Source organism: Saimiri boliviensis, chromosome 4 (assembly GCF_048565385.1).
Source record: "Saimiri boliviensis isolate mSaiBol1 chromosome 4, mSaiBol1.pri, whole genome shotgun sequence".
In the NCBI taxonomy this organism is placed as follows: domain Eukaryota; kingdom Metazoa; phylum Chordata; class Mammalia; order Primates; family Cebidae; genus Saimiri; species Saimiri boliviensis.
Genome location: NC_133452.1, coordinates 48,389,144 through 48,415,693, shown reverse-complemented (window position 1 = coordinate 48,415,693; position 26,550 = coordinate 48,389,144). Strand labels below are relative to the sequence as shown.

At 32.2% G+C, this 26,550-nt stretch overlaps 1 protein-coding gene across 8 annotated transcripts in view; it reads right to left on the bottom strand.

Moving 5' to 3' along the window:
• Nucleotides 1–26,550, bottom strand: part of TBC1D32 (TBC1 domain family member 32) — a 229,236-nt gene that overhangs the window by 16,114 nt on the left and 186,572 nt on the right. For all 8 annotated transcript variants that reach the window (XM_074397557.1, XM_074397556.1, XM_074397559.1 and 5 more), the window contains 5 exons: nucleotides 22,659–22,742; nucleotides 12,386–12,455; nucleotides 10,605–10,720; nucleotides 9,545–9,699; nucleotides 3,390–3,530 (listed from right to left, as the gene is read on the bottom strand). In XM_074397557.1, the coding sequence (XP_074253658.1) occupies nucleotides 3,390–3,530; nucleotides 9,545–9,699; nucleotides 10,605–10,720; nucleotides 12,386–12,455; nucleotides 22,659–22,742 (566 nt within the window). The remainder of the gene's footprint in view (nucleotides 1–3,389; nucleotides 3,531–9,544; nucleotides 9,700–10,604; nucleotides 10,721–12,385; nucleotides 12,456–22,658; nucleotides 22,743–26,550) is intronic.

Sequence of the window (26,550 nt, the reverse complement as noted above, 5' to 3'; positions counted from 1 at the left end):
CATTTTCAAAAAGTATTGTGTCACACACACAAAAAAATAATGGAAAAGTTTTTTATAATCCTGCTTTCATAATACGGGGGAAAAACAGCAAATGTGGAAAACCCAGCAGGTTTTTAGACTTTATATCCAGGGGAGTGTGTTAACCTAATTGTTGACATAGTACAATACAATAATTAATGATATGCAGGATAGTGACTCCAAGGAATTATAAGGGATGAATCATTAAAGACACACGATACTTCTTAAGCCAGAAAAATGAAGAAAATACAGTAAAATTCTTTTTTTAACAAAAGATAAAATTGGTCAAAAAGTTAATTAGAATACGTGATTTTCCATTGCTCATTTAAAAAGAATATATATTCAATTTTCTATTTTCTTCCCAAACTCAGTTACTACTAAAAGAAACTCTACAACAAATATGGATTGCTTACTACATTTAATTTTTTGTACTCTAGTTGAGCTTATTTTTACTTTAGAGATCTGTGTATTTCATTTAGCAATCTGCCCAAAAATCCTTCACTAATCAACCAATCCCTTAGTGCCTAAAAATACACAACTTCAAAAAGCACTGCTCCTAATTAGATCAAAATGAACAAGCTACGAAACATGAAATTTGTATCCAAATAATTACTTAATCACATATACCTATTTAGTTACTTAAAAACTGTTTTCATATCTTATAATCAGCAATAAAATGGTAAATAATATGAACAGATCAATGATACAACTTCTTAAGGCAGATTAACTCACATGGGGAGCCATTAAAAGGACATCTGTACATTACTTTAAGAGAAAGAATAGCATTACTGTTTCAAAATAATGTAGTGGTTGTTATTAAATAAATCTGCTATTCGTATGCAGTTTCAAATTAACAAAAACTACATGTAACTGATAAAGATATATCCTGATACTAGATGAATATTCTCTTTTTAATCACTAAAGTGATAAAGCAGGCCTTGAGGTATTGCAAGGTTTTCCCATAGTCTTTGTCAGTCTAGTTTTAAATTAAGAGTACATGTTAGAGATTTATAAATTACTGGATGCTTTACTCATACATTAATGTAGATTAAAAAATCTACATTATGCTAATGTAGATTAAAGAGTATATGTTAGAGATTTTTAAATTATTGGATGCTTTACACATACACTAATGTAGATTTTAAAAAATACACATCACACTTATGTAGATTAGAGAAGCAAAAAGAAACTCTCAGGAAGATACTGCTCTCCCAGTTGAGCTTTTTAGAATAGAAACAACTGATCATCGACCTTATAGTAAATATTTAAGCAACTGCCTCCAACCAGACTTCAAAAGATTCGTGATTCAAAGTTCCAGAAAGTGTTTAAGGTACACAGAGCAACAGCAAAAATTGTCCAAGGAAGACTATTCCTTTCCACTACGTGCAATTCCGGGCTATATTTAAATTTCTTATCAACTTCAAAAGTTAAAAATAGGAAGAATAACCTCATGCAAGTAAATTTAATAAATGATATAACGTCTCTTCAAAATAAATATAAAAGCTCATACTGTGATGTCAAGAAAAACTACTGTCTAATTAAGAGAGAAAAATCCTAGTAGGATAAATCTAAAGGAATGCAAGCATAGTTTACTATTAAGAAATCTATTACTGTATCACATAAAAATATCAAACAAGTCCCAAAGTCAAGATAAGCTTAATAATAAAAGATACTGATGAAATTTAACATTATAATTTAAGTAAAAGAAATGAAACCAAATTCAATACTTTAGAAACCAAGACTAGAAAAATGCTTCCATAGCATTGATACAGAATAATTCTAATAGATGTTACTTAATGATAAGATGCTGGATTTCTCAATAATTCAAGTCTAAAACATATAAGCAATTATTACATAGAATTATCTTGAAGAACTAAATAATTTAATACAAACACAAAGTACATTAATATTACAAAGATGGAGAACGTAAGTAAATCAACACAAGTCTAGAAAAAATATGACTATGAATATAAAGATATACCTTTAGTAATTATTAACTATTACCAAAGAGAAAATAAAATTGAAACAGAGATCTCAAGCTATACTCACTAGCAATATCTGTAATGAGAAATGTTCTGTATCCATGTGGAAAAAAATACAGTTTTACTAAACATGATACAGAGCAAACGAATGGAAAAGCTTACTATCTTCCTAGATAGGCTGATTATAATAACATAATTTTTCTCATTTAACATAATGGCAATCTAAGTCTTATCCAAATTTAAATGCCCAGTTTAAATTGAGCAAACTCATCTTAAAGTATATGTAGTACACACAGAAATAGGTTAATTAACTTTTTAGAGGGAAGGTGGAAAGTAAATGACAGGCTTATTTTTACTCAACATTAAGACATAATACAAAGTTACAATAAATAAAATATAACTTAGTAATTGATTTGGAAAGTTGATGCTATTTTAAAATATCTACAAATCAATAAGAAACACTCTAAGAGAGTTGGGGAATTAATGAGATTCAATTCGTTTACAAAATTATGGACATATCATCAAAACTTACCAATGTTCAAAGAAACACAAAATTTTAAAGAGGGTAACCATTTTCAGCTATTAAATTAATGATTAGTTTAGAAAATGCCAAATACACAAACCTGAAGAATAGACAGTCTTCATTTCTATTAGGTGAATAAATCAAATTCATTTGATAATATGAGTAATGAGCCTTAAAACTATTAATAGTTATAACTTTAAGTATTTCTGCTCTCTCAGACTTTGACCTAAAGATTTAATTCTAAAGACAGATGAAGGTTTAAACACTAAAATATTAATTTTAGCCTGATTATAACATAGTGAAGCAACAGTGAACACCTACACCAACGAAGGACTGGCTATGCACAGAAAGGAGGCCTCTGTGGCTACTACTACATACGACCACAGATGCTGTGCACTGTGTAACTTGAGGCCCTAGGGAAAAAAAAAACATTAAGTCTTCCTGGATCTCAAAAGTAGAAACTAAGGCTGAGGCACACAGGTTAATCAGCTCGGATTTTTTGTTAGATGAGACACAGTAGCCACAGTATCTCATATATAAGACAATACTGGTAAGAATTCTCACCCTCTGTTACCTCCATTAATCACTGGCATTATGAAGTAAGTATTACCATCTCCATTAAAAAGCCTGAATGTCATACAGATTTTCAGAAAGTCGATACCCAGAATAGCTGAAATTCCGTGAATGCATGAAAGCATTATAAAGCAAACTTATACCACAACAGGCCTGGGGGGGAAAGCCAGTTTGAGGATTTAAATAAATACTTTTATTCATTTAAATGTATTTCATTATTTGATGAGAACACAGTTTTATTTGAAGACACTGAGATATAGGAGTTGAAGAAATGCTACTCCCTTATGGATTACCTGTGATGGTGCAAAACCAGACATGTGAAAAGCTGAAAACACAAGAGGCAGCTCAGTCTTCAGTAGCATTTCAACATAATGGGTGCAGCAAAAATACACTGGATGAATGCCAGATTTGACAGTGTCAATAGGTAGGTAACTCTGCATAAAAGAGAAACATTAAATAATAAATATACAGATAATTTAAAATAATACAACATACCTAAATATTTTCCTTTTGCTGTAAATTGCTGCTTCGAAATTAATGTGGTGGCAAAACAAATTACTGTAAATATTGTAATTATGTAAATTTAAAATTCAGAATGCTAAACAGTGTAAAAAGAAGAAATTTTGATAAAGGCAGTTTCATATTCCTTCCAAGACTGAGGAATAAAATTAATACTTTGTAATTTGGGCAACTTAAATCCTTGTGAAAAGATGAGGAAGGCTGAAAAAATAAATACAGGTATGAATGAGTACATGAGTAATACTTTACATTTTAATACTAAGTATACTGGAATATACTTAACATTCTCGGCTTTGGCCAATGATTCTATAATGTCAAAATATTTTAGCTTTGCCAGCTCTTGAAGATATTTGCATTGTCCCTTTTACTATGTTGATATTAACCTAAATCTGAGTCTAAATTAATAATAATCCAAATTGGGAATGATACAAGAAACTCGTCTCTGAAACTCGGAAAGAAGGGCCCAAGGCATTCTTATCAAGATAATCATTTTGTACAAAATTTATGTTTATTTTTATATTATTTTATATTGAGAGTTACTTATATTTATATATAGTACATATATATGTAAATATATACACATACATATTTATAAACATATTGCTTATTTTTTCAATTTGGTTAAGTACAATTTATCACTGCAAATGATCAATAATGTTGTATTAGGTATTACTACAAATTTGACATACACCCATAATAATTGCTTTTTAACAAAGAATAATAAACTGGAAGGTAAAATTTTATGTTAAAAAAAAACTGTTCAGCTAGCAATTATATTAATAAAAATTGTTAATCAAATTAGATCTGAAGATTTAATTAATTAAAAGACTGCCAAAAGGGCATCTTATCTTCTTGCTTTTATTGGTCAAATCTTATTTTCAAGCTTTTTAAATAAAATAAAATTAAAATTTTAAATTAAAACAAACTCACAGCTATTTTATGGGTTAAAACATGGAAGATTTCTTTAAAGCCTTATTGCTAATGCTAGGTGCTTTTAAGAGTTTAGGTTTGAGTTATACACTAAAGTTTCTGAAATCAGCAAGTTAATTTACAGTGAGTTTTCTTTTTTATCATTCATCATCATAAATAATTTATTATTTCACAGTACGGAAACACATATTTGTAGAAATATATATATTTATATAAATGTACATTTATGAAGGGTTCTCCAGGAGACAGCTTACAGCACTTGAAAAAAATATTATTTTTGTGCATTAATGAATGAAGATATATAGCACAGTAAATGGACATCTTGTAGCCAACTTTATATCGATATGTACGACAAAAAGAAAACTTTTTAATGAATCATTAAAATAACAATATGGACTGAATGAGAATTAATATCCATTGATTTATCTTCTTTTGTGAAATATTGCAATATTTTACTAATATATTAACCCATAAATATTGTAATATTTCACTATTGCAATGTTTCACTAATGGCTATCTGTATAATTACTAAATCTAATAAGCATATATGAAAACAAAAAAATCAACTCATAAATGTATTTTAGTTTTTCCAAGCAAACTTAGATAATAACTTTCTGAATACATGTCTAATAGTAGTACAAGAGTTCTATGCATAGGAAATGATTCACCTAGAGTATCATTTCTAGGCTGCATTGGAAATACCTTTAGAGTAGGTCCATTAAGACATAAAGACAATAGATTTATTAATTACACTTTCAAAGAACATAAGTCATTGTTATGTAATGGACTCCCTAACTTGAGGTAAGCGTTCTTCTACTCTGATAAATTAGACTCTGTTGAAAGAAATTTTGCCATACTTTGTGGTAACACAGCTCCTGATACCAAGCCTTGCACAGAATAGTTGCTCAACATATTATGGCCTCAATGACAAAAAGGAAAAGATGCTAATGATGGCACACACAGATTGCACAACATGCAATCATTAGTGTCTTTTCTTTTTGTCTTACAGTAAGCTCACTTACATAAAGTTTTATTAGTTGGTCTATTAATTACCATTTCATGCCTCTACAATAAATATTGTTCATAAAATAGAATCAACAGTGACAGTTCTGAGTCAAAAGAATATAACATGAGGTCTTCTGAATCATCAAATGATAAATTGTTTATTACACTATAGTATTTTGATGTAATTTGTTTAGTCACCATTTTCTGAAAGAACAGTAAATCTTTATCATTCAGAATACAGGATTAATGGAACACATGCAGGACAACAGCATTTAGCATCATCTAATTAATCATCTAATATATAAACTATGCTAAGACAAAGTGGAAAAAAATGTCAATAATAACATTGGCTTTGGATAGCCTAGGCAGTGACATAACATGAAGCAAGGACTTTACAATATAACACTATTTATAATACTGTATGTTACTTTAGTGATTAATAACAAAAAATTTATGCTTAAAAATAAAACATAGCAATCTTAGTTTTTTTTTCTTCCATCATAGGTGTTTGGATGAGTCATTTTATCCCTGATACTAAGAAAAAAAAAAAAAAAAAACTAGTTCTATGTTGCTATGAAAATTAAATAGACAGATCCCATTTTAAAAATGGTCTTTTTTTAATGGTCCAGTCTAGTCCTCCATCTTTGAGACTCTATGGGCAAAGGATGGGCCATGCTTTACAGGAATGTTGCAGTTAACCTGTGCATCATGCACAGGGGTAAATAAAAAATTTTGAAGATTTTTCAAACCTTTGATTCTATAATTCTATATAACATCAATCCCTCTTCTCAGGAAAAAAAAAATGGGAAAACCAAATCTGCAAATATGATTAAGACTCATAGTCACATAGTCACATATAAGAAAGGGAAGGGGTTTGACCCTAGATCTCTTTCCTACAAATGGTCACATGACTTACTTTTGTTGATGCCCTACAAAGAGGTTACAAGTATGTCATGCCATTCTAATGACTGTAAAATTTAAATGTAAATTAATATTTGAATTAACTCCATAAACTTTCTGAACTAGGTAACTGTTATTTCAAGAAGAGAACGGGAGGGCTTCTGTAGTGGTGACCCTATATTATAACTATCCCATGACCTGGCTGCACTATACTACTTCATTTGAGTATTACTTTAGCCTAATTTATTACAGTGGAGTTTTGTTTGTATGCACAGGTAAAATATTCTGGTTTTTATTTCAGTTTAATTAGTTTTCCTTTTTCATATGTTTTTACATAGAGAAAATTTATCATCATTACTTCTATTTATTCTTTGAAATTAGGTATTTCTATGAAAATAATTTCCTGATTTTTCATAATATATCATTTTATTAATGGCTTCAATATTAACAACTGGCCAAACTTTCATTCTTGATGAAACTCCATAAAGAGTAACTATTTCACCATTTAGAAAGTTTTTTCTTAGTAGCAAAAAATAATTGAAGATAATTTAAATTAAATCAATACATTAAAGGGTTCTTCTGGTGTAAATGACATCACAGGATAATTTTTCAAACTATTTTTATCTCATATGAATAATATAGTCACAGTTTATAAAATTTTAAGAACTTCAAGTTAATGTTTCATTTCTTCCTGTTTTGCTTATCCTAAAGCCTTATTTTTCTAAAACCTTTTTAAGGTCGTTTGTTTACAATATTCTTATGAAGGCAGGGGATGTAGTATCTTTCAAAGACATTTTCGAAAGTAATAAAAGCTTCCAGTTCTTTATATATTTCTATTAAAATGTTAACTTACACATTCAACACACATTCACTGAGTGATTACTATAAGCCATATAGTTTGGGACACACCTATGAACAAAAGAGAAAACTCTATCCTCAAAGAACACATTAAGTGTATAGATAGATAGATAGATAGATAGATAGATAGATAGATAGATATCAGAACTTAATACAGGCTATAAAAAACGTGAAAAATAGAACAAGGTAATGAGGTTGGGGTACGTGGGATTGAGGAAACAGGTTGTTTTTTTCTTAGGTTGATTACAATAGTGTGAGGTTAGCTAAAAAAGGTAGACAAGTTTGTACTATCAACAGTTAAAGCCAAAGTGTCTGTCACCATGTTGCAGATTTGCTCATTTTATCAAGTTGCATAGAAAAGATCACCACAATGTTTAGACAATGGAACAAATAAAATAGAAAATGTATCACTTTTAAATAATATATTAAGACTTACTGAATGCACTATCAAGTCACGTGACATAGGGGAAATATCAATTTAAACGACTGGTACTCAAAAACATGTATAGTGCTGTATAAATGTAAGATATTAGAAGCAGCACTTAGCTAACAGTTCCAGATGGATTCCTGCTGAGGAATCTTAACAGCATGCCATTTGTTTTAAAAAGAAGCATCAAAACAAACTACTGGTAATAAAACATTAAAGTTGATATATTTGTATTTGAAAAGAAAAAATGATGCTATGGAAGGTACTGCATAAGTCTTCCCTGACAGTATAGCTGCATCAGTAGAAAGGTGTCCAGCTTTTACATCAAGAGATCATTCTAAAACCTCTGAGCCAATAATGTGTCACTCCCTTCCATTCATATATTTCATATTCAGTGATGCTATCAAAATGGTAAGTCAAATAAAATTCAAGCTGCTAGAGTCCTGCTTGTTTTCAGTGATAAAGAAAGAAATGCTAACAGAACACAAGATCATCAATGCTATGAAAAAAATAATGAAGTATTTAAAGTTTTAGAGGCTCAAAGTAGAAATGCAACTTTAGAAAATTATGGGTCAACATGATTCACTGGTGATGTTTAGATGGTGTCATAATATGAACACTAAAGGCAGAACTGTTAAGACTAGTGGAATGTAGATACTACTTTAAAATATCTGACAGAAGAATGAATGATTGGACATAAAATCCATATCCATTATAGCAAGATTTTCAACATTACATTTGAAAATAAGAGTGAAAAGGCTGTTATTTTTTTTTTTTTAATCTTTAAGCACAGTTTAAAGGAACAGAATTACTCAAATTCTGGTTAACAGCAGGAAAATAGTTCCATTGATTGGAGAAAACCAGTATATATGTTTTTTTGCCATTTGTTTCCCTCTGTTCATTGGAGGAAAAGTTCTCATTACAGTGAAGAACAAGAACTAGATGATCTTTTTAAGTAATTGCATATAGCTATTTCGAACATAGCATTATAACATTTTAATATTTAATATATTCTGTGATGAACTGATTTTCTTTATCAGAAATATCTATTACAAAAAACACCTAAAGAATATTTTCATCTCCACATAGACACTCGCCAGTCCCTCAAGTTTATCCTTGAATGCCATGTAATTTCACTGTCCAAAAATGCAACAGATCATGAAAAAGGTCTGAGAAATATTAGCATAGCTGATACTTCTGACAGTTTCCCCTAGTTGGAGATCTTAACAACAGGCAATAAACAAATAAGTAAAATAAACATAAACATTATAAACTGATTGAGGGATACACTTACCTCTAAAGTAACCTATGAGATTGCATAAGACTAGTAAAATCTTTTAAAATACAATACTTTAATAAATACTCAGTATAGATTTCTAAAATGTATATAAAATGAGTGATTCTCTTCTTCTATAGAAAATAGTTACAGTATCTTCCTAATAAATGATTTTCTTATACTGTAATCAGCCCGATTCTAACTAAGCAACAATACAACACACCAATTCAATTGTTCCCTTTTTACATGCAAAATCTAACTAATATAACTATAATTTTTATTTCTTTATCATGTTTCTACTTCATGAAAATGCTTCTAATATAAATCTTTCATTCAGTTACTATTAGGTAAGACACCAAGTATTTGAGAAAATGTCAAATCTATACAAAGAGAATCAGTCAAAAAACAGTCAAGTAGAAAAATGAATATAATTTATTACAAAGCCCTTCACAAATAAAATAATATCCCAGTGAATTTAAGAATAATGTTCCTTAAAATTTCAAACCCTCCTTTAAAACAGGCTGAAGTCTTACAGAAATATGTAGTCTTGGCAACCAAAGAAAAGCAGAAGTCAGAAGCCTGGAGAATTGATAAAGAAATTGGAATGTTTTTTCTTTGTCTCCCAACATTATCATGAACAGAGAAGATACAAACCAGTCATGGCCAGCATAATTCCCTTGCAGGGAGACTGAAAAACATAGTTAAGAAAACTTTACAATATTTTGTAAAATAAAATATGAAAACTGTGTAAATATTCATTTTCAGGATCTCTATCAGGAAAGAGATACTACTAATAGTACTTATTATCTCTTCAATCAACATACAAGTCACAGAAGTAAAATTAAGCTTTGTTAATGAAAATTAAATCACTTACGTAATTACTACTTTAATATACTATTTGCCTACATGGCCAGGGGACGTCAAAAACAAAGTTGTTTTTTGAAGAATAAACTCTGTATTTAATATATACAAAATAGTTGGTTGTTAAATTAAATACTATTAAGCATACATAAGGCAGATAAATTCTAGAAATGCACAAGGGATATATTTTCCTATAATATACCTCATAGGCATTTTAATGCCAAGCTGCTGCACAGATAAAAGACTTTCATTCTTTACATTCGCATCAGTAGCTAAAAATTACAAGCTAGGAAAGTAAAACTAAGCTTTGTTAATGAAAATGAATCATTTACATAATTATTATTTTCATTTGCTATTTGCTTACTTTTACAATGGAGGTCAAATAAAAAGTACTCTTGTGAAAATTCACTTGTTCATATAATTAACACAATAGTACCATTTTTTTCTGTAGTTGAGGTTATCTGTTAAATTACCATCATAACCAAGCATAATACATATGACTTTATTCAGTTTAAGATTCAATGAATAAGACTAAATATAATAATTACAACTCAATTTAATAAAATTCATATTTAAAATATGGAATAAAATACTGTAAGAATACATTATAACAAAGCACTAGTATAGCTTTAAATGTTATTTTACTATATATGTGTCAAGGCATACCATCAAAGAATCATGAAAAATACATGAAAAATATTAAGCTATTGTAAATCTACTGAAAAAGGATATGAAGAGAAGATTTTACGGAAGTTTGCTGCTGTTTCAGGAATCTCTCACAATGTTTTAAAACCAAGGCAAGATCACTTTCTGCCCCATCTTTTAAGAGATTGAGGAATTTGCCATACCTATATTAAACATCCACAAAACATTTAAAAAATCAGGTCTTGCATTGAATGTTTTAAAATTTCTTCTTTAGCAAAACTATGTTATATAGAGCACATATAAAAGATTAGTTGTCAATATATATTTCTGATGATTATGATATATTTGGATTAACAGTATTCATCTGGCAAATACTGGTAACTTTAAAGGAAGATGAAACAGTGATGAGAGAACTAAATGACATCCTGTAGATGAAAAATAGAATATAAGCATTTTTTCCTGAACTTGATCTAAAACATGGAATGCTGACAGGATAGTTATACAGAATGTTGAGTCTGGAAGTACCTTTAGCGTTCATACAGTCTAATAGTCCTAAATGGAGGTGGTACTTCCCTCAGGGGTCACTTTGGAAATTTGTGGGACTATTTTTGATTGTTATAGTGACTAGGGGTCACGACTGGTAACAATGAAGGCCAGATAGATTAGACATGGCACAGTCCTGAAGAATAACATGCAAATGTCCTATTTGTTACTGGGACGGGTGAAAAAGTTGTTTATAATTATCTGAAATGATTCTGTTTTTATAAAAACGTCTGTATTTTTTAGTATACAGACAATGCAACTCAAAGACAGTGTTTTTGTACTATCTTTTCTTTTGTACTTTTGTATTTTTGAAACTTTACTAATACCTGTTTACCATTTTCTAAAAAGTCTCATTGCCTGTGGCAACACTATGGTATTTGAGGCACGAAAACAAAAATCAGTCTGTATTTGTAGCTGCCAGAGTCACAATGATTTTACATTTGGATGCCACTATATCTTATAGTGTAATATATTCAAACATTTCATAATAAATCACTTTCTGTTCATTTCTTACAAATAAGATATTATATTGAGTTAAAAAATATGTGATTAGCCTGCTTACATTATCCATGACATCTGTTTAAGACTATCAATAAGGTATTAAAGCATATTTGTATAAAAAGCAGATACGGAATCACAAAACATAATTAAGAGAATCATATGACCCATGTGACTCAGGTGCGTAAGTTCAAATTATTAAATAATGTCATTTTCATCATCATGTGAATCTATAAAACTACTCAGCTATTTAAACAAGTCTTACATATATCTTTTTAAAACTTGATTCTGAAGATGACCCTATAAGCAAAATGGGAATGTTAAGGTCTCCATTTAATAAGCAAAAAAGAGAAGTTTCAAGGTATCAGTTTTAACTCTCAGTCCACTGTTTAGCTTATCCACTTCTTTTCAAAATTACAACTTGAGTATCAAAAACTGAAACTGCTATACATTTATTTTAACTTCTGTATCTGTCCTTCAGGTACTCATCACCACAGAATTAATCATATCCTAGAAAATAGTATGATTGTGCTACACATGTGCTGATTTTCACGATGTTATTTTTGTAAAAAAACCTGATAGTCATGAGGGCTTAAACACACTGTAACTGGCCTCTGGAATAACAATGAACTGTAACTGATTTGCTTATAGAGGTAATTTAATCGTGTGCCAATATCCTCAAAAACAAAGTCATTTTTCTGAATGATAAACTCTGCATTTAAAGGATACAAAATAGTTGGCTGTTAAATTAAATACTACTGAGCACATATCAAGCAGATAAAATAAATTCTAGAAACGCACAAGAGAGACATTTCCCTATAATATACCTGACAGTCATTTTAATGCCAAGCTGCTGCACAGATGAAAGACTTTCATTCTTCACATTTGCATCAGTAGCTAAAAACAACAGAACACGGAGTTATAAAAGTATATAAAAGTTTGCATAATAATCACATTTTAATTGAAAATTGATGAAAGCAATATTTTTTACAAATTTTAATGTGAATTTTGAAAACACTGATGAATTCATTTTTTTAGGAACTATCAGTTATATTTTCAAAGGAATTAACAGAAAACTTTTTACAAATAACTTTTTTCCCATAAAAAGCATTGGAAAGGAAATATAAAACAATAGTAGTTTTAAAACAATCTATTTTATTTGGCTCTCAGAACAGAAAAAGCCACTGACCCAAAAAGTGATTTAGAAATACTACTTTCATCATGCAATGCGTACATAAAACTTTGAATTACAAATATAAAGTATGGTTATTTCCTTCCTGACACTAATGCTTAAATCTTTAAGTAATCAGTGTTCTACTTTTAATGTATGATAAAGTATAAGGGTAGAGTGAATGAGTTTCCTCCTGCAGGCCAAGTTTTCTTTGTGAAGTAGTAGGTGTAATTATCTAACCAAAAGTGAAGAAGGGGTTAGTTATATTTTATACTGTAATGTATCCAAACATTTCATAATGAATCACTTTTCATTTATTTCTTACAAATAAGATAGTGACTAGCTTGCCCATATAATCTACGAAGTCCATTTCAGAATAGAAATAGTATAGTACAGAGGACTGCAGGAAAGGCTGAAAGTCTGGATTAGTTTTTGAGAACACTAGAAGACAAAATTAACAGTGAACCCTCAAAGGCACAACTAAACAGCATTCAGGGTCTAGGTGAAACTTTCCATTTCTGGCTGAAAAAATTATAGCATGGATATATACACACAAACACATGCACATGCAATGCATGCACACAAGAGACTCATCACACAGTTATCTAGTTATAGAGAAGACTAAAACCTAAGTTTTCAGAATACCATGAGTTTTGTTTTTTCTTCATTACACATTGGTGTATCTCATACTATCAATATAATCTATTTCACTTCTAGGGTCATTCATCCCCTTAATAAATCATCTCTGATATGGTAAGTGTGAAACACCATCCCAGAAGCTATGAGGTATACAAGATAAATCATACCTCATTTCCTAAAAAATTTTCCATGTAGTATCAGAGATCAAATGTGTATATAGATAACTCTGATAAAGATACTTTAAAGCCCAATATGAAATAGGAATGATACAGATAAAGTGTTACATGAATTCAGAAGATGAAGAGATTATGTCTAGTTGGTGAGAAAGAAGTGCCACTTAAGCTGAACCTTAACATATACTGATTTGCATGCTTATAGTAACACTAATATTTTTTGCCTTCTGGGAAGCATAGTAATAGACAGCTATGCAGTGGGTAGAGAAAGGTGCTAAGAATGGGCATTCCCATCATCATGTGTTCCACAGATCACAGTGGCTTCTATCAGGAAGCTCTGACCTAACACATCAGTGAAGAATGTAATGAAGTTATGGAGCAAGGTGAGAGGAATTGTCCAAAGGAACTGGATGTGTTAAATAAGGGGCAGGTTCTTTTAGCTCTTCCCTGTGAAAGAAGAGTTCTTACGTAGTGGTCTAGTTGTGAGGTCTGAGATGAGTCCCTTAGCTTTTCTAGAGTTCTACAAATACTTTCCAAGGTCTAGACCCTCTCTAAAAGTTTATGACACTGTATCTTCAGAGTAAAAAATTAACTCAGCACATTTCAACAGATAATGGTTCTCAATTACAGTGGTGCATCTTCCGAGGAACTTTTTAAAGGTAAAGATAAATAGACTTGACTCCGGACTACTAAATAAGATTGCCAAGGGTGAATGTCCAGTCATTTGTATTTTTAAAGACCTCTACAGCTTACTCCTTATACACTAAGGTTGAGATTTACATTTAAAACAGTAACAGTTAAATTTAGACATAGTTACAACTGGACAGTTATAAACCACTACCCAAATTTCACTTTAATGAAGTGTAGCAAATTCTCAAAAAGGATTTAAATTTTGGCATAGCAAAACAAACATCAAATACTCATTTTAAAACATCACTGACATGAAAGAGATGTAAATAATTTTAGTATGAATAAACCTACGCAGATAAAAAACGATAAAGGGGATATCACCACAGATGCCACAGAAATCCAAACTGTCATCAGAGATTATTACAAACAACTCTATGCATATAAACTAATAAACCTGGAAGAAATGGATAAATTCCTGGACACCTGCATCCTCCCAAGCCTAAACCAGGAAGAAGTCGAAAACCTAAATAGACCAATAACAAGGTCTGAAGTCGAGGCAGCAATTAAGAGATTACCACCCAAAAAAAGCCCAGGTCCAGATGGGTTCACAGCTGAATTCTACCAGACATACAAAGAGGAGCTGGTACCATTCCTTCTGAAACTATTCCAGACAATCCAAAAACAGGGAATCCTTCCCAAATCATTTTACGAGACAAACATCATCCTGATACCAAAACCTGGCAGAGACTCAACAAGAAAAGAAAACTTCAGACCAATATCCATGATAAACATGATGTAAAAATCCTCAGTAAAATACTGGCAAGCCGATTGCAACAGCATATCAAAAAGCTTATCCAGCATGATCAAGTAGGATTCATCCCGGGGATGCAAGGCTGGTTCAACATACGCAAGTCCATAAACATAATTCACCACATAAACAGAACCAAAGACAAAAACCACATGATTATCTCAATTGAAGCAGAGAAGGCCTTTGACAAAATTCAACAGCCCTTTATGCTCAAAACCCTCAATAAACTAGGTATTGACGGAATGTATCTCAAAATAATAAAAGCCATTTATGACAAACCAACAGCCAATATCATACTGAATGGGCAAAAATTAGAAGCATTCCCTTTGAAATCTGGCACTAGACAAGGATGCCCTCTCTCACCACTCTTATTCAATATAGTACTGGAAGTTCTAGCTAGAGCAATCAGGCAAGAAAAGGAAATAAAGGGTATTCAAATAGGAAAGGAGGAAATCAAATTGTCTCTATTTGCAGATGATATGATTGTATATCTAGAAGACCCCATCGTCTCAGCCCAAAATCTCCTGAAACTGATAAACAACTTCAGCAAAGTCTCAGGATACAAAATCAACGTGCAAAAATTACAAGCATTCCTATATACCAGTAACAGACTTAAAGAGAGCCAAATCAAGAACGAACTGCCATTCACAATTGCTACCAAGAGAATAAAATACCTAGGAATACAACTAACAAGGAACGTAAAGGACCTCTTCAAGGAGAACTCCAAGCCACTGCTCAACGAAATAAGAGAAGACACAAACAGATGGAGAAACATTCCATGTTCATGGTGAGGAAGAATCAACATCATGAAAATGGCCATACTGCCCAAAGTAATTTACAAATTCAATGCTATTCCCATCAAGCTACCAATGACCTTCTTCACAGAACTGGAAAAAAACACCTTAAACTTCATATGGAACCAAAAGAGAGGCCGCATAGCCAAGTCAATTCTAAGCAAAAAGAACAAAGCAGGAGGCATCACACTACTGGACTTCAAACTATACTACAAGGCTACAGTAATCAAAACAGCATGGTACTGGTAAAAAAAAAAAAAAAAAACAGAGATATAGACCAATGGAACAAAACAGAGGCCTCAGAGGAAATACAACATATCTACAACCATTTGATCTTCAACAAATCTGACAAAAACAAGCAATGGGGAAAGGATTCCCTGTTTAATAAATGGTGCTGGGAAAACTGGCTAGCCATGTGCAGAAAGCAGAAACAGGACCCCTTCCTGACACCTTACACCAAAATTAACTCCAGATGGATTAAAGACTTAAACATCAGACCTAACACCATAAAAACCCTAGAAGAAAATCTAGGCAAAACCATTCAGGACATAGGCGTAGGCAAGGACTTCATGACCAAAACGCCAAAAGCATTGGCAACAAAAGCCAAAATAGACAAACGGGACCTAATCAAACTCCACAGCTTCTGCACGGCAAAAGAAACAGTCAGTAGAGTGAATCAGCAACCAACAGAATGGGAAAAAATTTTTGCAGTCTACCCATCTGACAAGGGGCTGATATCCAGAGTTTACGAAGAACTAAAACAGATCTACAAGAAAAAAACAAACAAGCCCATTCAAAAGTGGGCAAAGGATATGAACAGACACTTTACAAAAGAAGACATACATGAGGCCAACAAACATATGAAAAAATGCTCATCATCATTGGTCATTAGAGAAATGCAAATCAAAACCACATTGAGATACCATCTCACACCAGTTAGAATGGCGATCATTAAAAAATCTGGAGACAACAGATGCTGGAGAGGGTGTGGAGAAATAGGAACACTTTTACAATGTTGGTGGGAGTGTAAATTAGTTCAACCATTGTGGAAGACAGTGTGGCGATTCCTCAATGACCTAAAAATAGAAATCCCATTTGACCCAGCAATCCCATTACTAGGTATATATCCAAAGGATTATAAATTGTTCTAGTATAAGGACACATGCACATGAATGTTCACTGCAGCACTGTTTACAATAGCAAAGACCTGGAACCAACCCAAATGCCCATCGATGATAGACTGGATAGGGAAAATGTGGTACATATACACCATGGAATATTACGCAGCCATCAAAAACGATGAGTTCGTGTCCTTTGTAGGGACATGGATGAACCTTGAAAACCATCATTCTCAGCAAACTGACACAAGAGCAGAAAATCAAGCACCACATGTTCTCACTCATAGGCAGGTGTTGAACAATGAGAACACATGGACACAGGGAGGGGAGCACTACATGTTGGGGTCCGGTGGGAGGAAATGGGGGAGGGATGGGGGGGTGGGGGGGTGGGAAGAGATAGCATGGGGAGAAATGACAGATACAGGTGAGGGGAAGGAAGGCAGCAAACCACACTGCCATGTGTGTACCTATGCAACAATCTTGCATGTTCTTCACATGTACCCAAAACCTAAAATGCAATTAAAAAAAAAAAAAAAACTACACAGATACAAAATATGGAAGAAATAAAAACTTTCTCAAAGCAGGAATGAAGACATCAGAAAATGATTTAGGGCCATATATTTAAAGGGGCTTCAGGCCTGGTGTGGTGGCTTCCAGCACTTTGGGAGGCGGAGGGGGACGGGTTATCTGAGGTCAGGAGTTGGAGACCATACTGACTAACATGGTGAAATCCCGTCTCTACTAAAAATGCAAAAATTAGCCAGGTGTGGTGGCACACACCTGTAATCCCAGCAACTTGGGAGGCTGAGGCAGGAGATTCGCTCAAACCTGGAAGGCACAGGCTGCAGTGAGCCAAGATTATGTCACTGAATTCCAGCCTGCGTGACAGAGTGAGAGTCCATTTCAAAAGAAAAAAAAGAGGTTTCCATTTTAAATTTGTATATTTGATATACAATATCAATATACAGTATATCAATGTATATAACTGATATACAATGATAGCAAGCAAATTTTATAATCCAAAGACATCTTAGACAACAAAAGTTAGGTGAAATAAACTTTTATTATATACAACTCTGGACTACATGTAACTTACAAGGCAGGAATTGAAATCTCAAAATTAAAACAAAATTGATGGGGAAAAATGAATAAGTAAAATTAAATAATTAAAAATGGATGTCTTCAGAGAATTCTGATGTATATGCTTGGCTGGTAACCAGTGATTTACTGATATAGGTAAAACTGTGTTCGATACGTAATTCATACTTAAGAAGCAATGAGTGAATGAATAAACCAACATCCAATGAACAGCAACAAAAGAAATTGTACTTTAAATATCAAACTAAAAGCAAGGTGGGGAAGAAAATAGACATCTACATAAAAATATTTTCTGTATACTGAAATCAAGTAACACACAGAAGAGATAGCTCCCATTCCCTAAAGTCACTGTGAAGAGCATAACGAAATATATTGTTGAAGAGTAAATCAACCAATGACATGTATAGCATCATACTTACCCACTTACTAACAATGCTTAATTCACACTATCTTTTGAATAATAATTAACTCTCTAAGAGAGTTATTCTGAGAGTTAATTATTCAAAATAACCGATAATTTTAATTATATATGCAATAGTTTCAAAATAAAATGAGTTGACAAAATTTATGTAACATGAACTGAGATTACTAAGTGTGGTAATGCTTTCTGTTCTATTTTTGGTTTGCAAAGCCAGCACATACAGCAGCAGTAGAAGAAATTAAATCTATTCGGCCTGGCACTTGGCTAATAGTGTGGAAAAAAATAAATTTTCAGAAGAGTAAAGAATTTCTCCACTGGAAGACAAATCCATGGATGGAGAGGCAGTTACTGCTTGGTTGATTACCGACTTTCCTAATGCACTGCCGTTATCTGTCCAAACATCAGAAAACTCCTACCAGCCCAAGAAATCAGTGGACTACATTTCTTCCTCCCTCCTTCCTTTCCCAAAGTCAGTCTGTAAGTTCTGTTGCTTCTTTTCTAATAGGTGGTTGTATCCATGCATTTTATTCAATTCTTACTGTCACAGAATTCAATACCTTGTGACCAGGCTACTGTACACGTCTCAGCCTCTTAATTGGTATAGTCAGGGTTATTTGGGGGGGGAAAAAAGCATTTCCATGTCTTGATTATGCAATTACCCTTGCCTGGAAGACTTTTCCCCTCTTCTCTTGTTTCTTTCTGTTCTAATAACCCAGGAGGCAGCACAAGTAACACTCATGCTCTCTCTTAATGCTTACTTCTCTTATCTTCCATGATGGCAGTAATTTGACACTGAAGTCCTTGTCTGCAGGACACCTGTGGCCCTTAAAATAAAACCTCTCATTGACAACAATCAAATTCAAATAGCAATTTAAAAAGCACATTGCCTGAAACCCAGTAGCTAGCTGAAAAACTATCAGTTTCTTTTATTTTCTACCTTTCTATATGCTGCAATTTGTTAAATTTCTAATTATAGGTTTATACCCTATTTTTCCTTCCTGAGGAAAGGTTCATATTATTTCTTTTTGCAATTATCATGCACTGTGCTTTACTCATAAACGTTTCATAAACATAAGATAGAAGAGAGCATCTTTGCTTAATATTTCAAAGAAAGTATAAAAGGTGTTTAAGTGTATTTAATTAAATTTAAAACTATATTTTAAATCAAAAGGTGAAACATGCAAAATGTTGATATTTTTTCTAACCTTTTGATTAACTAGCAACACGAAGAGAAAAGAAATAAAAATACGTACTACCCAGAAAGGGCCACTTAATTTATCATTTCAAAGACGCAATTACCCTGGAAAAAAATTCCCAACTTGTTCCAGGAAATTGAACCAACAAAAAGGAAATGCCTGTTAAGATATGGAAAGATACCTGTATGGATTTACAATCAGCAAATGTGCAGAACTTTATCTGTTTGTTCCTTCCATTTTCTTTAAAGGGATAAACAGCCAAACTAATTCGATTTTTTTCAGATTTGCAAATTTTATAATGGATTAAAATCCTGAGGGAGCTAACAACAGATGGATGATTGTGTTATTCTAATTTCAACTACCTTAGGGTTTAGAAGGCTGTCATTTTTTAAAAGATAATCAATTTCTCATTTCCAGAAACCTGAAAAACATTGAATATATTTACCCAGTATTTGTTTTGAAACATTTGATATCAAAACAATTTTTAATTTAAAGCAAATGGAGAGAAATTTTATAATTAAAAAATCATTGTTCCACCAGCCAAAAAATACATGATAAAGGATGAGGATATCTAAAACTTTGGGAAGAAAACAATGTACTAGCAACAAGCTCACTATAGCACAATAATGAATATTAATCAGTCAACAGAAAGTCACTTCATTTTTTGGCTTTACCATGAGACTGGTGAATAGCTGTTCAGTTGAAACCCTTAAGGAATTTAAATCCACATTCAGGATTTATCTGCCTAGATAACACATTCAACAAAGCTGACATTTGAGAGCTCACTCAGCATAATTTAGAAAATATAACAGAGGGCAGTAATGCATGCATACTGAGCAATCAGTTTTGTTGAATATTTAGATAATATATAAAATATGATTTTAATTTTAGATTTTCTACAGAAAATATGGTCCCATAAAAAAATGTGCAAAAGAGAGCTGTAGAAATTGGAGATTATTATGCTTAAGTCTAAAGAAATGCCCACTTTGGTCATGCAAATTTCCATGATTATCACACTACATTAATACTTGTATGTTTTTCACATAAATTTATGTTCATTCATAAGGCTGTAATTTTCTTCACAAATGCTTTCCTTTACAATCTCATCACAATTTCTGCTTTCATCCTCTATGCCTCTATTTCCTCATTTTAAATATGATTATATCTGGTTCAGAGAGCAGTTATAGGGTTGAATAATACAATGGCCTCAACATAGTATCTAATTTAAAAGAGACAATGAGTAGATATCCATTCCCTTCACCTACCTTAATTTTTGTTTAATAGTATCTTGTATTTTCTTCTCATGTCTTGGTTTTCATTCTCTTAGATCTCTTTTACCCCTTTTCCAAATTTGTATTAGATGTCATTATGTGTAAATAAGCAGAGGGTCATCTACATATTCACATACATCAACATATTTAGAATTGTTACAGAACTATGATACATTTCTTTGAATATGGATGCGAATATAGAGTGTGTGTATATATAAATGTCATGTTAAGACACAAAGGATTTTGATATCTAATGCAACAATTTAATCTAGCAATATACAATATAATAAAACTATCAAAATGGTAGTTTAAAGTGAATAGAATAGGAACAGAGAGGAGAGAATTCTGCTTAGAATAAGAGGAGAGGTAACATTCTAGCTGAAACTTTACAGGTGAGTTAGGCATTATCATGTGGATGTCATGGAGAGGGAAACATCCAGGCAGAAGGAACAACAGGAGCAAAGGTTTAGCGAGGCAAATGCACAGAATGTGTTTGGGCAGTTAATGGTAGTAACGCTGGAAAGACAGTGGGCTAAACTGGAAGCATATACATTTAAAAAAATTTTCTTTTCATGAAAATGTACTTTGTCTAACTTGAATAAATAATACATATTTGAATGATGGTTCCTTCAGCAAAAGAAGTCATAATCACCCTTTCAGGAAAGATGATCTATTATCAGTAGTATATGCTAACTCTCTACTTTCTTCACTGTCTGTTTACTGCCCCTTATGTATTGGAATATTCATCCTTAGAAAACTTCATTTCTGTACTCCATTTCTTCTTTTACACTGTTACTATTACAAAATAATCTTTGTAAGGTACAGATGAATCAAGTAAAGTTTCTGCTCAGAAATACTGAATGGTTTACTCTATTGCCTATTAAATGAAGATACTCATTGACATACTTTATAAAACCTTTTCTGTCATTCTTTTATCCATTTTTTCCTTTATTTGACAAGCACTTACTGACATTGTTATTCTGGTTGCAGAGAATAAAATCATAGGAAAAATTTTATTAGGTAAAATGATAGGTAAAATTCTGCTTAGAATAAGAGGAGAGGTAACATTCTAGCTGAAACTTTACAGGTGAGTTAGGCATTATCATGTGGATGCCATGGAGAGGGAAACATCCAGCCAGAACACAAAAACAACCCTAAAGAAATGTGCAGAGGGGTACATGTCATCCAGTAAGTATGTCCCTGCATAGTTAGGACTGCCACAGAAGAAGCCAGGGCTGAGACTGGCCCCTCTCAGTATCTGCTCTGGGACACAGGCTAGCATGCCTATCACACTGACCCAGACAAATGTATGTATCTTTTCTTAGACACACTGGATTTGAGGGATTCTGTGGTTTATCCAGTTGATGTTTACTTATTAGGCAGCTGGAAATACAAGAACGAAGCCTACAGCAGATCTTTGAGTGAAAGATGTAAATTTTGAAATCATCCACATATGAGAGATAGGTAAAATAGTATAAGCAGAAAAGACCACCAGGAAATAATAGAATCAGAAGAGTAGAAGACATTGCTTAAGGCAAAACAACTTCTAGTGGATAGAGAGAGAGAAAAAAAAAAAGAGATCAAGAAAGAATCCCAGAGTTACAAGGAAACCCAGACATTTACAAAGAAAAGAGACTTAATGATATCTGGAATGTATATGGCACCAAGAAAGAGATTTTTAGAAAGATAAAACTGCATATCTATAATCTTATTACATATCTCCACCAATTATCTCTTTGTATACTGGGTATTTTTCAAACTTCAAAGTGTTTAAAATGTACCTGTATACTCCACTAAAGGGAAGTAGCATTCAGACTGGCTTTCAGTGAGATGAAGCACAAATTTTTCAAGTAATTCTACTAAGGCTGTAATAAACAAGAGAATAATTAGGATACTAAAGGTCAGGATAACATGTGACAATGCATTCTTAAATCACAAAACTAGTAAAGTCACCTGAACTTCTTCACAGATACACTCTAAGGGAGTTCAATTCAAATGCATACTGTTTTAGTATTCATAACACTGTTTCTGATGCAAATTAAACTTTAATAGCTTAGCTGAGAACCTATTCAAAATAAAACTGAAAAGGAATCATCTGTTATCTTTAAGTCCTCTAAGAATTATTTCAGAATTTGCTAAAGATTTCAAAACTGAAAGAAAAGTATGACTAATTATGCTACAATACCTTACCTTCATTCTTCATGCATAACAGAAAAAAAAATATTAGTTGGCTCTAAGGCTACGATCAATGCACAGCTCATTCAAAATCAGAACATACTATATGTTTTATATGCTTTGCAACTGATGGTGTCTATTCAAGGCAACCAATTATCAAAAGATGGCTTGCCCTATCTGACTTGGAAGTGATAAAATGGTTATTCTCTATGCTGGTTTGATAATGCCACTATGCTTGCATCTAATACCCCTGAAATGGACATAAGCAGGTACGATACTAATTATATTGTACAATATAATTAGTATGCAACCCAGAGTTTGTTGTTGGTTTGAGGTTTGTTTTTGTTTTTTTTTTGCTGAAAAGAAATAAACTTGTAGAGTCACTGTTATGATCTTACATAGCAAGTACACTTTACTCATTATGTAAAATTGTCCCTTAATTACATCCAGGATATTAACTCAAGCCTATATTAACTAAACGAAACCTATTTCACATACAAGTACATTTTAAGCATATAATTCTTGAAGAAAAATTAGTGTTCAGTGGGTGAAAAGTCCAAAATCAAAGAGCTGACAAGCTTTATCTCATATTATTATAGTGGCTTAGGACAAAAATGAAATAATTTTATTCATTGAACTCTATTCATATTATGATTTCAAAGTTAAATGAGCATTAAAAGTATAAGAATCCAACAGTTGAAGGTCAGAAAGGGTATTGAAAGCTATTTAGTTTACAGCTGCTTAGACTTGTACTATCTTCATGCGTAGACCCAAATTTTGCCATATTTATAAAAATCTTTCAAAGGTCTTTCTTCTATGAATTAACAAATAAAACAGCCCTCAGGTGAGAGCACTTAAATTTTATGTGTATGAACTTCTTTCTTTATAAATCACTTAATACTGTCTCGAGATTATAAATTTTGCAGAAAGAACAACATCTTGATGAAGTTCAGATATAATCATTCTTAGTTTTATAATAGCAAAATATATATTAGTAACAAAGTACAGAAAGACCCTTTTATTACTCTAAACATTATGTAATTACTTTCACTTTAGCACAACCATGTTTGCTACACACTATGTATTTAAGCAAAGTGCTCGAGTTAATGGGAAAAGACACAGAATATTGCTAAGCAATTCTTTGAAACCTTTACCTGAAATTAGGTCAGAAATATAGAAAATTCATTATATCTGTGAGGGAACTACACACAACTTAATTTGAAATTTAAGAGTCACATGACTAACTGCATACATAGCAAGCCACACTATTTTCTGGCAAGTACTGACATTCAAATATAATGTTATTAGATCAGCATATTAGAGGCTTACAGATAAACTAATTCTATATCGCATATGTAAAATGGCATTACTAAAGTACTCCAAGAAGATTCTAGATTTCTACTGATGTCTATTTATTCATTTTGTCCGCAACCCTTCTGAACAGCAACATGTATTTTCAGATATTTTGAGGGACAGGCTATACTCATGTAACACTGCTAACGATGGATCCATATATGGTAATTGAACCTATGACTCTAATCTCATTAGTACATCTTTCTAACCAACTATAAGTGCAGCTGATCTACATAACTACTAGAATGGCTATTTATCTCAGTATGACCAATAGCCTCACTGTCAATCCATTGAAAATTCCATTAACTCAAGGAAATTAATTCATGTCACACAACAATCCTTAACTTTAAAACAAATTAACTCTAGGCTGTTACTATCCAGAAAGTAAACTACAGAATAGTGTTTCCTCTAAAGTGAATTTTTAAATTTTAAATGACAGCTCTAAAATTTCTATAGAGGGTTTTAAATTATGGGCCTTCTCCTTTTAATCATATCTATTCCCTGGGATAGAAATATGACACAAATAGACTGTAAAACCAAGATTTATAATATTTATATACAAAGAAGAACATATGGGTTTTCTGCTGAGAGAAAACTAAAGGCAGACTGTTCAAGGACACTTGGATGTTGATTCTGCTTTCGCCTTTGGTCTTGCCATCTGCTATGGTCTGAATGTCAGTATCCCTGAAAATTTCTTATGTTAGAATCCATATATACCCAAAGTGATTGTAGTCAGAAGTTTTGCCTTTAGGAAGTGAGTAACTCATGAGGACAGAGTCCTCATGAAAAGAATGAGCGCCCTTATAAAAGAGGTTGAAGGGAGCTGTCCTGCCCTCTATTTTACCACGTGAGGATGTAGTAAGAAGGCACCATCTTTGAAGTAGAGAGCAATTCTTTACAAGACACGAAATCTGTTGGTGCCTTGATCTTAGTGTTCCCTCCTTCCAGAAATATAAGAAGTAATTTTCTAATGATTATAAATTACCCAGCCTCAAGTATTTTCCTTTGGCAGCCTGAAGAGACTAAGATATCATCACAGGAATAACTGATTAAAAACTGGGACAGCTCCATGCTTTGAGCACCCATAAAACCATTCTGTTTTTCACTTTCAGTACAGTATTCAATAAACTACACTTTATTATAAAATAATTTTGTGCTGATTTTGACTATATGCTAACTTAGGCATTCTGAGCACATTTAAGCTTGGCTAGGTTAAGCTATGACATTCAGTAAGTTAGGTCTGTTAAATGCATTTTCAACTTACGATGTGTTCATTGGGAGGTAGCCTCATTGTAAGTTGAAGGGCATCTGTATAATATTGTATTGAGTGAATAAAATAGTATGGTTCATAATGACTGATCTTGATTAAATATAAAAAGTAAATATATGAAGGATTAAATTATAGGTAAGTTTTATCTCTTTATTTGGCTTAATTGTAATTTCTGATTTTCAAAAAACAAACATGTATTAGATAATTGTCCAGTTGCTAAATGATGACTACTTAAAGTAGTTGCAGAGAATATGAATGAGAAAGAAGAAATCAGAGATATACTTAGGAATAAATTTTGTAAGACTTGGTGACTAGGAGGATAGGAATCATTCGGGGATAAAAGGAAGAAGTCAAGGAAAATTCAATTTCTCCTTCCAATAGATACTACTGGTAATGAGAAAGGGAAAGCAACAGGAAAAACATACTTCATTTTATATTCTCCATGGTATCTCACACAGGAAAAACCTAAAAATTGGGAGCACTAAAATTTAAACAAAGGGGACAACAAGATTAAATTACCAGAGCAAAATAAAAAGAAACTTAAATTCAGACAAAGGTAAATTAGAAATCAAAAAATTATGTTCCATTTTTAAAAAGAGGACTCTTATCATTATTTTTATATTGAGTAATTATGCAGAATCACCTGATGCTTATTGTTAGAGAGATTTTGCCCCAGCACTAGTTTCCATAAAAAAGACGCCCTTAGGTTCCATTTTTAAGAGCATCAAACTAATAAATAGACAGGGCATGGTGGCTCATGCCTGTAATTCCAGCACTTTGGGAGGCTGAGGCAGGTGGATCACCTGAGGTCAGGAGTTTGAGACCAGACTGACCAACATGGTAAAAACGCATCTCTACTAAAAATATGAAAATTA